The 14,330-nt window shown below is 41.8% G+C and overlaps 1 protein-coding gene across 2 annotated transcripts in view; it reads left to right on the top strand.

Moving 5' to 3' along the window:
• The first annotated feature begins 519 nt into the window (after positions 1-519).
• The window catches only part of Ccdc68 (coiled-coil domain containing 68), a 35,034-nt gene continuing 21,223 nt past the window's right edge, over positions 520-14,330 (top strand). Inside the window, exons 1-4 of one of the 2 annotated variants that reach the window (XM_041639297.1) lie at positions 520-683; positions 1,016-1,107; positions 12,504-12,628; positions 13,755-13,841. In XM_041639297.1, coding sequence (XP_041495231.1) covers positions 12,512-12,628; positions 13,755-13,841 — 204 coding nt within the window. In that variant the 5' untranslated portion in view covers positions 520-683; positions 1,016-1,107; positions 12,504-12,511. The remainder of the gene's footprint in view (positions 684-1,015; positions 1,108-12,503; positions 12,629-13,754; positions 13,842-14,330) is intronic. The other variant, XM_041639296.1, reaches the window with a different exon arrangement.

Genomic DNA, 14,330 nt, shown 5'->3' with positions numbered 1-14,330 from the left:
AAATCTGTAAAGCTGACTGAGAAAGGAAGGAGTGAGAAACTGTCCCAGACCAGTAGAGTCAAAGTGACCTCCACTACTGCCACATAGTATTTTGAACAGGATCTTGGGGCAGGGGTAAACGATATTTGCTCAGAAACTAGTGACAATTGCAGAAAGTTGGATTTTATTAATAGCAATGGACGTTGTTAATTTCATGGTTTTGATAAAACCACCTCTATGGAAGTGTGGACCTTGGCACTCACTGGCTGAGGGGTCAACGGAACTTTTCCTCCTAGTTTTGCAATTGTTCAGTTTCAGATCACCACCAAATAAAGTCACACACACACACACACACACACACACACACACACACACACGCACACACACACACACACACGGTAAGTTTGTGGATTTAAGTGGTTGTAGAACTTCACCAACGAGGGCCCCTCCTCTAAAACCTCTTTCCTGGGACGGGCCCCGTGGGTCGGTCTTTACGAGCCCGCCTCCCCAAGGGATCGGCGAGCAGAGGCTCCTCCCAGGGGCCCACCCAGCCCCGGACTCTGCCCTGGACGCCCTATCTAACTGAGCTCTAGCTGCTCACAGTCGCCATCTGCACTAGCTGGGCACTGACCCTGGGCACACCCCCGGATCTCCCTCCCTGAGCTTCAGCGGCAGGCGGGGCCTTGTGCTGAGCGCCCTCCAAGGTAGGCGAGCCCTTGCAGTTAGTTGCGGCTGCACCAGAAACGCGCCAGGTTGGGGGGATCCAGGTGACCCTGGAAGCGGGTCACCCGCGGAGCTTTGAGTCCTGGGACGTTTCCTGGAAAAGAGGGAAACAGTCTTAGAGAGGTGAAGAGGGTGGTTCTTCGAACCTTTCTATTCTGGGCTCGGATTTTCCTTTAGTTTCAAGGGAGAGAGAAAGTTGCCTTTCTCCTCCAAAGGAATCCACCCCAGGGCACACACACCTGTTTATTTAGGCTGTTGTTATTTAATCCTTTAGTCAGAACTCCTGAGAGGCCTGTCTGCCTGTTTGTTTCAGTGACCCTGGAGAAACCTAGGAAAATGCTGCAAACTCACTGGAGCTGCAGTTTCTGCTTCCGCAATTTTTAGCAGGAAAGCACCTGAGCGAAGGTATCAATCACTTGTTCTGGCTGACTCACGAGGAAGCTGCAGGTGCTTCAAGGGCATAGCCCACTGCTGAACTGTTTCTACTTTTCAGCCTAGATTTTAGAAGGGCCCTAGACAGCTTTGCCAGCGAGCAAAACCACCTACAGGAGCAGTTTGGGTGCTAGAGTGGATCGTTGTGAATTTTGAGCCGCTTTGGGGAGGGAAAGAGTGAGCATAAACTTCCCAGCAGAGAGCACGCCTCCAGTCCAGGAGGTAGTGATGTTCTACCATCACGTCACAGCTGTTTGACTGGAAAAATGGAGACTCCCTGCTCCTTTCCCTTAGTGCTATATGAAGGTTATTAGAAGCTTAGGAAAGGCAAACAGAAAGTTTAGGAAGGGCAAAAGGTGATCTAGTCTCGGGATGTTACCCCATGCCATTAAATATTCAGCACTACTGAAGACTGGTTTTCCAGAAACTTGAGCTGGCGGGAGTGTCAGGTGCCCACAATTGGTGCTGTTGTTCCCTTGTTGCTGGGCTGCCCTCCTCCCTCCTTCTCTCCAGACAGGGGGATGGGGAGGGAAAAGGAGGGAGCCCACGAATTTGTGTCTCAGGCAGGGAAGAGCACTGTATGACTCCTCACCTCCAGAAATAAAGAAAAGAAGGGGAATGGCCTAGGATCCAGGCAGATTTCTTAAGATTCTTAATTTGTTCTTGAAAATAAACATAGGCACTCTTCGTTGACTTACTAATAGGGACTACAACCTTAATAAATCCACATGATATCCTCTTTGAGCTTGGTTGTTTCAAATGTGTTCCAACAGGGGGCCTGGGGTGCAACCCACGTTTTGGCCAAAATGCTTAAAAATGTAAGCTGGATTTGGCCGAAGCTGTAAAAACATTTACTTCGGAAAATTGCTGATGGAGAAAGGATTTTCAAGAGAATTGAAAAGTGCTTAAAGTTGTAGGTTTATGGTTTTTTATCTGAGACAGGTGCATCCAATTTAGATGATCGAAACATTTCATAACCACAAAAATGTGCTGCAAACAACTTGTGGATTCATTCGGGTTGTACTCGCCAAACAGTATTTTGTGGTGGATTAATTTAGTAACCTGTTCAAATAAACTTGCATTTTGCTAAGTGCGAAATCTGTCCTCTGCATGGGTTTGGAAAGCAAACGTTAGTAGGGTCGTTTATATACATTCAGCTATAGACAACACTTTAAGCAATTGTGACATTGTGGACTGGATCATACATTCTTTAGGTCAGTATGATGTTCCTGCCTGTCATAATGGTGCATGTTGAAGGCACAGGAAGACACAGTCCTGTCTGGTTATATAACTCTGGATCCCTCCAGAGCAATGTACGAGCATATGTCAGGAAACATATCAACAACCACCTGTCAGTTTTGACATGGCTAAGAGAAACTTCATTCCAAAAGACATTTTCTTCACTGAGAATGAAACCCACAACTTGGAGAAAACTCCATGCTGTTTGGGCCAGTGCCATTCTACTTCATATAGATTTGGGGAAAACTTAGAAGTTATGGATTCTAGGTTTAATATTATCAACATGAAGTTATTGACCATAAAACGTCAAACGTTAGTTTGCTGAAAAATAACCAAAGACTAACTGTGTTTCTTTAGGTAGCAGTGATTCTAGAGGGAAAAATGAACATAAAATTTAAAATTTAAGAAACCCTATTCACACAATTATTTTCTCCTTTAAATTAGAAGATCATAGAAATAATTATTGCAACTCCCCATGGAGGACAAATCAGCTATGTTCAAGTTATTCTTACCATTATTTGGTTTCCTTGAAAGCAGCTTTATTGGAGGTGAAATTAAAATACTCTAAAACATATCTGATTTCCTGCAGAGCCAAGAATCAAACTTGGGACTTAGTGCGTAATAGAAAAGCATAGTACCAATTGAACTACATCCCTACTACAATCTTTAATATGAACATCACAATTTTATCATCCCATTCCTGGTAAACAGTGGGATTTTCTGTATGAAATTGTCTTGGAAATCCAGTAAGAATGTCCCAATGTTGCAAAAGCAAGGGGGTAACTTAGCTAGGACGCAGGAAGCTGACTGCTTTCTAGGCCTCCATTTACTTTGCTGTGTGCTGGGACAGTGGGTGCCTTCGGAGGAAGGTGATGCGTGCTGACTAAGGCTAAAAGTCTTTTCCATATTTGAGCTGAAACTCTGCTAGAGTTGATGGGTTCTGATGATGACAGAGAAGACAATATATCAGTGAGTGCCTTTCTGTTGCTACTCAAAGATCGCACTGCAAAAAACATAGATGGTAAGATAGTTCGAGGTCTCCTTTTTTGGCAAGTTAGAATGCAAGATATTTAAAAAAAAAAAAAAACCCTTCATTGAGGGCAAGATAACCTGAATCAAATAAGGTTATTTTCTGTGTTGAATGTATTCTCAAATACAGCTCAGGACTTCTTTCTGTTTGGAATGTTCAGAGGAGCCTCCTGAAGGTCTTCTGAGAGACCCTGACTGTTTGATCTCAGTCACACCTTTTGCTTTTCCCACCTTGGCAAAGGTTTGAAAGGTCACAAAACAGATGCTTTTTGAAAAATTTTGCAGTGGCAATCTTGTTTATTCCATCTCCAGGATTCCACCTTCATCCTTTCCCCTACATGCACCTCAGGAATTAGGGTGGAAGCTTCCTTCACGCTGTGTGGATCCACCAAGAGGAAGAACTCAACAGGCATTGAGCTGGGAGCACCTTCTCATTATTTTTCCCCAGTTCATCTACATTGTTAAGATTCTCCATAGTGTCAACACCAGACATCTATTATCCCTCTCTGATATTTTTCTATTATCACTTGAGTCAAGGTAGGATGGTATTTTGGGAAAGCCAGGCATCTTCACTGGACAGAAAGGAGCACAAATGGTAGCAGAAAGAAAGGTTGTGGCTGCTTCAGGCTCTGAACCGATTTCATAGTCATTGCTTCAATAATCTGTGTGTGTAAAGGTCCTCAAGAAAAGCATCCGGAAGGGTCAGGATGCAAGGGTTGATGCTTCAGGATGAGTTGAAGCTTCATGGGTCAAATTTAAATCTTACTGTAAATACTCATCTGCTTCTTGTATAGTTCTCATATTTCTTCCTGCTTTTTATGTTAGTGCTCAGTTCTCATGATTAACTTTCTTCCCACCCCCCTTATATTGAAAATAAGTATTTCTCAAACAATATATTCTGATTATAGTTTTCCCCTCCCCTTACTTCTCCTGTTCTCACCCCCACTCCCATCAGGATCCACACCCTTTTGTTTTTCTTTGGAAAACAAGCAGGCATCTAAGAAATAATAACAAAATGAAAGAAGATAAAAACAAAATAAACAGGTCAAAACGAGCAGAAAAAAACCCTAAGGAAAAGCACAAGACACACATATAAATGCAGAGACACATATATTCATACGTATGGCATCCCATAAAAACACAAAAGTGGAAGTTGTAATATATATGCAAAAGACCAGTAAGGTTTTAAAAAAAAAGGACCTGACAAGGGGGGTTGAGAAGGTTCAAGGGAAGAAAAGAGAGAAAACTAATGAGGGAGGGAAAAAGGAAGGAAGGAAGAAAAAGGCAAGCCGTGAAACTGAACAAAAATTTAATAGAAGAGATGCACATGGCAAGAAAACACTAAGAGTTTTCAATATCCTCAGCTGTCAGGATGAAAAGTTAAACTGCTCTAGAATTCTCCTTCTGTCCAGTCAGAAAGACTTTTATCAGGAGGACCAATGTCAGCAAGAGCTGCTGTAGATGTGGAGGTGGGGGAAGGGGAACTCATGCGGCGTTGGTGGGACCACAAACTAGTGGCGGTCACTTTGTAAATTAGTTCAGAGGTGTCTCAGAAGCTAAAAAATAGAACTGCCATATGACCTAGCAATACCACCCCTAGGTGTATATTCAGCAGACTTTGTGACCTGCCACAGAGACTCTTGCCTTCCGTGTTCATTGCTGTGGTGTTCACAGGAGCTAGAAATGGAGCCAACTAGATGTTCATCAACAGAGGGATGGATGAAAAGTGCTTTATACATAAATACAATATCACTCAGCCTCAAAGAAAAGTGAAATGTGCCAATGGATGGAGGGAACTGAAAACATTTATTTTGAATGAGGTCACTCGGGTTCAGAAAGACAACTGTTTTATGTTTTGCCTCACATGTGGATTCTAATTTCAAATGTTTTGTTGTGGGTATTTAACCCGGAGTCCAAATGGAAACCAGGAAACTAGAAACGGTACTTTTTCTGTGGGAAAGGGACAAATTAAGAAGAGAGGATAATAGATTATAAATAGAACAAAAGGAGAATACTAGAGGCAGAAAGGCTTAAGCTAGGAGAGGCCTGTGAGTATATTGACAAGCAAGTCCTATGATACATATATATTATATAGTATGTTGTGCTTACAGTAATAATAAAGAAATACCTATATTCTATATCTAGGAGTTGTCTCTAGGACTTAAACATACTACAAACCTGTGCCTGTGTGCTGAAAAATAAACACGTGGTTGGACAGAATTAACTCTTCCTAAGAATATCATAGAGAAATGCTTGGAAGCAGAACATGGGTTCTGTGTTACATGCATGCCTTTGGTGGGCTGTGCTTCATTGTCAGGTAAACCCTGTTCCCTGAGGCTTATAGTCAGACACTGGATGTCACCATTGCACTGTGTAATGTCACAGAACAGGTGTGCTACTTAGTATTCCAGGCATAAACATTCTCTTCAAGACATGGAGATTTACGGCCCCCTCCCCTGACAATCTGTTCATCCTGTAGGACTTTTCTTCTAACTTACTTTTACAGTTTACCTAGTATCAAAGCATACATATATCCTACTGATCAAAACTAAACAATATTGTTAGCGCTAAGCCAAAACTCTGAAACCTGAAAACTCAGAAGAATGTGGCAAAACCAGTCGGGGCTCCTGCTTACAGAACACTGTAATTGACTGGATGATCTTGCCTAGGAATCTGCTACAAGAGTGTGTAATCGGCCCCAGAATTGGTGAGGAAGTTGAAAAACTAAGTTTGGAAATTGGGAGGGCCTCTGTGAGGCTCATTCTACAAGATTAGGACTGCAAAAGAGCAAGTAGGATTCTTTTGGGGGACCAATGCTCACCATTACTTCCTGCTTCTTTCTCAGTGGGTTTGTGAGGGGATTTTTCTTTCAAGATTTGGGCAAAATGAAAATGAAGCCCTGCGCTGGGTATCCAGAGCCAGCTGCTCTGTGCTGTCTGCCTTGGTGCCCTCAGAACCAGCTCAGGCAAATCTGCCTTGCTGTTTCTCCGCCCCCCCCCCCCCCATCTCTAGAACCCGCTTCTCCAGTTAGCCATGGGTTTTCCTGTGTTCCAGACTTTCTCCAGCGGTACCTCCCTAGGTTGACTTCCTTAATGTTTATTCGAAACAGCACCTCATTTTATCCTGCTCCCCAAGTCTGCTTTCCACTGCCCTCCCACAAATTTATATACTCTGCTCTGCCTCTCTTGATGAACTCAAAGGTCTATGCAGCAGTCTTCAGAGGCTGACCCTGCAGACAGAGGTCCTACCACAGCAAAGTTCAGGAAATCTCTGCTACCAGAAAGGATGAACCAACAGGTAAAGAAAAGAAATGCCTTTATTAACGTTTCTTGACTACAAATAGCCCTGTATTAGATTCCTATAGCAGCTCTAGCCTAGAGCCACCAGCTGAGAGGCTTAAACAGAAATTTGCCATCTTGGAGTTGTGTTGTTTGGAAGTCTGAGATCAAGGCATTTGCAGGTTAGATCTGTTTGAGAACATGGAGCAGAGTCTGTTGCATGCCTCCCTTCAGGCTGCTAGAGGCCTGAGGCAAATCCTTGGTGCTTCTTGGCTGGTAGAAGCATCTTCCCACGTGTGCCTTCATCTTCTCATGGCCTTGTCCTATGAGTCCATCTCTAAACCCCCCTTACACATAAAGGTATCTGCAACTGGACGGAAGGTTGGTGCTGCTCCTGCATCAGGTCGTTTCTGCTTAATCTTACTATACACACAATTACCCTATCAAAGAATGTCGTGTTCTGAGACACCGGAGCCTTGAACTTCAGCCTGGAAATTTGTGGTCACAGTTAGATCTGTTGCAAAGCCTTGTATGCACTTATTTCATACTCTCTCAGCTCTTCTCAGGTCTTTAAACTGTGAAGTGTGTTTAATTATGTCATCCCGGTCCAGTGGTATGTTGGTTTATCTCACAGAAAACAATGCACCCCACTATGTCTGCTTTGCTGTGTAGACTGTAAGCTATTAATAGCATCATCATTTGGATATGGTGACAAACTATCTATTCTTTAGTAGTAAGGAATGGCTGCTGTAATTTGCTAGTTTCAAAATGCATAGCCCATCTCACAATGCAGACTATTTCCAATGTTGCCTGATTTTCCCCCACTATAAGAACAAGACCACTCAGACTGCTCTTCAACTTTAATTATGGATAAGTGTCTCATATTTTATCTACTCATTTGACAAACATGTGCAAATCATTTATTTCGTATTATATGTACTAAGTGACTCACAAATATTAACTCCCAAACTATCCTGTCGATTTTTATTATTAATAGTTAATATTACTCGAATTTTACCATAAAAGAAACTGAGGCCCTGAGCCATGGGGAAGCACCCATGCCGAGTATCTCGTGGGTGGTGTGGGGATATATCCATGGCCTGGATGTATCCATGGACCAGGAAACTAGGAGAGCTCCCTCTGAACCCTTTAGCCACAGAACCCTTTTTATTCACTGAAAGCTCTAGGGAAGACACTGTATGGTAAGACAAAGCAATGCAGCTTTGGCTGAAGAGGAGGGGCAGGAGCACTATCTGCCCAGCACCCCATCCCCACCCCCCACCCCCGCCTTGTTTACAAGGCCTGATACAGGAAATACCTCCTCTTGGCATGGTGCCACATGGAAGCTGTCTTCAATCCATCCTAGCATTAAACAAATAAAGCCTTTCCTCACTTTAATTAACTGATTGTGTTTTATTTTGAAAATTTTATCTGTCTAATCTACTTCTGGCTGAAATAAAATGCTAACATGGATTTTCCCCAGGCTGATAATGCCATATGGCTGGTTGGACTTTGCCGTGTACCCCCCCTCTCCTGCCCCCATCTTGAATTCCTTTATTTCACTCAGGGACTGTAGGCCCAAAAGTTTTCTGAATCAAAGAGAAATGGAACTTAATTTCGTATAGCTGCTGTTGGATGTAAAGCTATAACCCCAGGGGTCTGCGTCCCTCCCCGTCATGGGTTGCTCATCTTCTGAGGTTATTAGGGATATAAATGCAGTAACACTGATGTTTACAGACCATTGGTCCATTGAGTACCTTCTTCCCCCAGCCATTAAATACAACCCATTTGCTCTCGGGATTGCCCCCCTTATTTTACCTATATATAAATTCAAGCTAAATTTTTATGTAACTTTTACAAGTAGTAAGCAGGGAGGTTGGTGTTTTGGGGAGAACATCACTGAGGATTACTTAATTGGGATTAAGAAGAAGATGTCATTGTTATCAGAAATGAAAAGCAGAGAAGAAAATATATTTTGGGGTCTCTGACATGGGCCCAATGCGATTGTGAGATTAGGAAAGACGAAGAAAGCAGGGGGGGTGGGGGTAGCATTTTTTTCTGATGACTCGATTTTAGTGATGTAATGTATGTACACAATGTATCCCAAGCACACAATACAATACAATACATCCCGAGTACACAATGCATCCCAAGCACACAATGCATCCCATGCACACAATACATCCCATGCACACATATGAAAAAGGAAAATGAAAGTAACTCAGTAAGGCTGTGGAGACACGAGCTGCAGTGGGGAAAAGAGCTCAGCCCAAGCTGGGTGATGGCTTTGCTTGCATCCAGTTCCTGCTGCCACGGTCCTTCTTCCCTGCCCTCCCATAACTTCTTTCTCCTTCTGGAAATGAACAGATAGTAAGTATTTTAGTTTTGCTTGTTGTGTACTGCTTCTGTGGTAATGCTCACCTGTGCTGTTGTAGGGCCAAAGTTTCAGAAAGGGAGTAGGAAAAGGGGTGATTAATAACCTTTAAGATTCGCTTCTACCCACCCACTTCTGCCAGCTATACCTCAGTGTCCAAAGCTTTCAGAGTCACCCCAAACAGGCCCACCGGCCAGAGGAGCAGGTGCACAGAACGTGAACTTGAGTACGTTTCAGATTCAAGCCACATTCGCGTTTCTGAATTTAGTGCTCACGAATTTCAACTTCACATTCATTTCACATTTTATGAAGTAATATACTTTTGAATTATGTGGGAGCATTAAAAATATAAGAATAATCTTATCAGCTGTGCAAGCAGAGGGGTACCAGATGGAAGGCCAAAGTACAGATTGCTGACCACCTTCTTCAAGTTTCTGAACACATTGCTTATTGTCTCCAAGGGGTTTTATTTTTCTTTGAGTACTCCAATCTTGTTGTGGACCAAGTCCCTAATCCTGGAAGCGACTTCAGAGGCCCAAGAGAGGGAAGTACCTCCATGTCGTTCCACACAGCAGACCTGTGGGGTTGATGCTGCCAAATTGAGTTCTGCTGAAACAAAAGAGAACCGTTTGCTGCCTTCCGAGGGGATTTGCAATAAAATGGAAAATTCTTGGCATGCCCTGTCAATTTCATTGAAGATTAAGGGATAAACTCAGGGCTTTGTGGCTTCCCTGTAGACAATCTTTCTTCAAGGTGGTGTGGGCCAATATAAAAATCCTCTCTGCCTTTTAGCAGCATGGGTCCTTGCTAGATTTAAGCATTTTGTTGTTTCTTTCTAGGGAAGACCGTCTGGATGGGATGGAAGTGCCCTTACACTTGGGATGAAAAAGACTAGGGTTTGAGTTTGGTCTCTCTTAGTTTTATTGTGATCTTGGGTAAATTCGCATCACTATTTGAGTCTTAAGTTCCTAATCAGTAGAGAAGTTTTTAATAATTCTACACTCAGATTATAAACACAGATTTTAATTGTAGCTTGTTTTCTATTGGCTAGTTTTTTCACCACTGTGACAAAGTGCCTGAGACCCAACTTAAGGAGGGTAGATTTACCTCGTCCCAGACTTTTGGAAGGGTGGCTCTGTAGAGAGACCCTGAGATAGACTTTCTTGCTTAGAGGCCAGACCAGGAGGTGGAGCACTGGAGCAGAAGCAAGGCCCGCCTCCTCCAGCCAAAAGTCATTGAAAGGTTCTGTAAACTTCCAAATCACAACCAACAGCGGAGTGCCAAGTATTTGAGCGTGCAAACCGTGAAGAACATTGTTGATTCAAGTCACCTATAGTTTGCCAAACTTTTGAATAAGACATGAATGTCATCTTTCTCCAAACTCCATCTTCTCCATCTTTAATGTTCATTCCTCCATAGCGGTCCTAATGTGATCATTTTACCCACAAAATCGCAGCAAGTGTCACTAACAGACATAATTTTCTAAAAGGGTGGCTTAATTCCTTTAAGCTTATAAACATAAGGGGCTCTTGTGTGTGTGTGTGTGTGTGTCCATATGCGTGTGCCTGTCCATATTTGTGCAGGTGCATGGTTAAGTGCATGTGTGTGCATGCATGTGGCGAGCAAAAGATAACCTCTGCTGTTAGTTCTCAGGTATTTCCCACATTTTTATTTATTTGTTTGTTTGTTTGTTTGTTTATTGGGATGGTCCAACACTAATCAAATAGGCTTGTTTGGCTGCCAGTGAGTTTAAGGGATTTGCTTATTTCTTAGCTCTCGAATGTTGGGGTTCCAAATGAGTGCCACAGTGCCTGGCTTTTCCCCTTGGATTCAGTGGGGTTGATTTCAGTTCCTCTGTTTGTAAGGCAAGCACTTTACCAAATGAGCTACTTCTCAGAGTGTGATAAGAACTCTCCACTATTGGCTTTTTCCAGTCAATTTAAAAACAAAAACTACATATGCCTAGTGTGTTTAAGGCAGGATTCAAACAAGATTCATCTATTGTATTTGGTTACTTGTCTTTGAAAACTTTAAAATTTTTTATTTTGTGTGTGTATATGTGCCTGTGTGTCTGTAGAGCACATGCATGCAGATGCCTGGGAAGGCCAGAAGAGGGCGTCAGATCTCCCGGAACCCCAGTTTTAGGTAGTTGTAAGCTGCTGCCGTGACTAAATTATCCTCTTCAGAGTAGCAAGTGTTCTCAACACTGAGCCTCCTCCCAGCCCCAAGACTTAATCTGTAGCAGGCTTAGTTACATGGATGCCTGAGGATTGAAGCCCCTCAAGCCGTAATGATCCTCAGTAGACTTTTTACCCAGGGTTCTTAGCTGTGCATGAGAATTCTTTTAGAACCATTCCTTGACAGCAGTTACAAATGTGACGTTTTGTAAGCCTGTTGATTCCTTTGATTTTGTTAGCTGACATACCATTAAAACTTCCCATTATTAACTATTTAGCTGCTAAAAAATGGGGTCAATGTATTATTGATGTGACATGTGCTTGCTACGTCTTTTTCTTTCTTCTGCCTCTGTCCCATTTCCATCTAGTTGTTGGCTCAGCAGCCTGCGGGGGCTGGGGAGGGGGTGATTGGGGAGACAACAAAGGCCATGGCAGTAGTAAGTTCTCACCTGCTATAAGCTCAAGGATTTAAGATTTTTGATATTATTCAGGTCATTACAGTCATTTAAGATGACTGCCATCCTTCATTTAAATAGTATTTGATCACCTGTCATATTTAGTTTTATGGACTGTGTGTCTTTGACCTGAAGTATCCAAGAGGATTCAGCTTTTCCTCAGGAGGACGTGATATCCAGATAGTACAGCCTGTCCACCAGGAGTGTGACTGTTACTCTATTAGAACCCAGTCACTGTGTCTTCTTTTCCTCCCTTTTGTGTGATTGTATTCATATTCTTGTGTGTGTGTATGTTCGTGTGTGTTTGTATGTATATGTGTGTGTATGTTCATGTGTGTGAAGTCAGGATCTCACTCTGGAACCCAGGCTAGTCTGTAACCTACTTTGTCAAAGTTTTGAGTCAATATTTGTCTTCATTCATATTAGCCACCTTTTTAAAAAAATAAGAAAATGTGATATTGTATATTCATTCTATACTATATTTTTTAATTGAGTCATATATCATAAAGAATATTACATAATAGCGCTCTACTTACCAATACTATTTGGATCTTTTCTCTGAGGGTCTTTTGATAAACAGCTTTAATCAAGGTTCTTCAGGATTTGCACACACAGTTTGATTTTAACTGTATTTCTGGTTCCACAGACATTTAGTAAGCACTTACATTATGCTATAACATAAAGTGAATGAAACAGGGCCCCACTCTTGAGATTTTGCGGTCTAAGATGATACTGAACATTTGATACCAAGGCTTTGATTATCTCGGAACTTCTTTATGTTGTGTTGCTGAGCTGAGTTATGTTTTCCTAATGCCAGGATCCAGAATGACAACTGTAACAGTGACCACAGAAGTTCCCCCAAGGCGTAAGACAGAAGACGACTCTGTCTTGTGTGGATCTTCGTCAGCTCACATTCTTGAGGAAACAGAGTATGTGAGAAAGGTATGAGGGCCCTAAACGTCACTGCAGGATGTGGTTGTTTATGATGGGCACCAGTATGGACCAGTGGGCTTTGTGTTCTCAGGCATGTCACGTGGAAAGGGGAGACCTCACTTGACTTGACGTAGGATACTAGACTGCTTGAATTTAACAGGGCTAGCCATTTTTTTTCTAGAATATAAACCTGTGTCCACACGAGAAGTAAACCGATTTTCTCCACTCAGTAGAACTGAATAATGGCCAGGATGGTTCAGGACACCCATCAGCCTTTAATTCCCACCCCACCGTTCTCTGTTGGATTTCCTGCTGTTTTATAGCCTTCCTTGGTGGTTTTCTGAATGCAGATGCTGCCTCCCAAGTAGAAGTTTATGCCTCCTGCTGATGCCAATTCGCTTCCCTCACCTTGTTCCTGTGCACAGCTCTGGTAGCGAGTGCAGGTGACCCCTCTGCAAGTGACTGCATTAAAAATGTGACTTTAGAGAAATCCACCGTGAAAAGAAGTGACAAAGGATAGTCACATAAACTGTTTGTTATAACAGATGGGAAAATTCTGACATTGATAGTTTGTAATTTGTTCAGAACAGCTAATTAAATTACCTTGGACTGTCTAGTAATTCCAGAGGTCAGCAAGACTGGCACTCAAATTTTATGCATAAGTTTGTATGATCATGTCTTAGGGATTTTTGGTAGTAATTATTTAATAGCAATTATTTTGTGGTAATTACTATTATCATAATCATTTTGTAGTAATTACTATGTAGTAATTATTTTGTAGTGATTACTAAGTAGTAATTGTCTTATAGTAATTACAAAACACTAAATTAGTACTAAATTATAGATAAAAGGGAACAAAACGCACAGTTTTTAAGTACTAATTACTAAATTATTTTGTAGTATATATAATATTAGTTTGTCATATTTTAGGTCTAACTGGAAAGGAGATATAAATCCCAAACACCTATTTTCATTAATCTAAACAATATTAACCTAAATATAGTTTAGGTTGGATGCTAATATTAAATTAAATACATCAGGATATATATGTAAATTAGGTGCCCTGGTATAGAGAAATTAAGATGCACTTGGAGTTAAATGACTTATAAAAAACTTAACTATTTTTTAAATCCAGATTCGAACTACCCTGGAAAAAATCCGAAATCACATGTTTAAAGATGAAGCAGGACAAGGCAGTGCGAATTGCAAACGAGATGCAGAGGTAATAAATGCACCAAGACTCATTGCTTGCATTTTTCAGAAAATCAGCATAAAGCCGTATAGATTTCCACTCTACCAACTTTGCTTCCCACTATTCCTCTCTGAAGTTGAGTGATAAATATTTCATGCATGTCTAACCTCTAAGATATTAATGCTTGTATATACGACATGTTAATGAGGGAGTTCATTAGAAGAATCAGAACAGAATGTCCAGAACCTGCTGGAATACTGCAAAATGAACATAATTATAAAGTATATGGGAAGACACTGGACCAAGGGGAGCACATGGTAGCAACACTTCTCAGGGATGAAGGTGTAAGCTTACAAGTTTACTCCGTGGGACACAGCAACTGACGGTTTGAATTGCTGATCTATGAACTTAGGCGCCATGCTCTAATTTCAGTAGCATCTTTGTGTACTTGAGTTTGGACAAACTTCTTTTAGTTCATACTGTACCAAATTAAATACCATCAGAGCCAAGAGCATCTAT

Source organism: Microtus oregoni, unplaced genomic scaffold, assembly GCF_018167655.1.
Source record: "Microtus oregoni isolate MIOR12 unplaced genomic scaffold, Mior012 000057F_ref0000458, whole genome shotgun sequence".
Classification (NCBI taxonomy): Eukaryota; Metazoa; Chordata; class Mammalia; order Rodentia; family Cricetidae; genus Microtus; species Microtus oregoni.
This window is presented reverse-complemented; position numbering and strand designations above follow the sequence as displayed.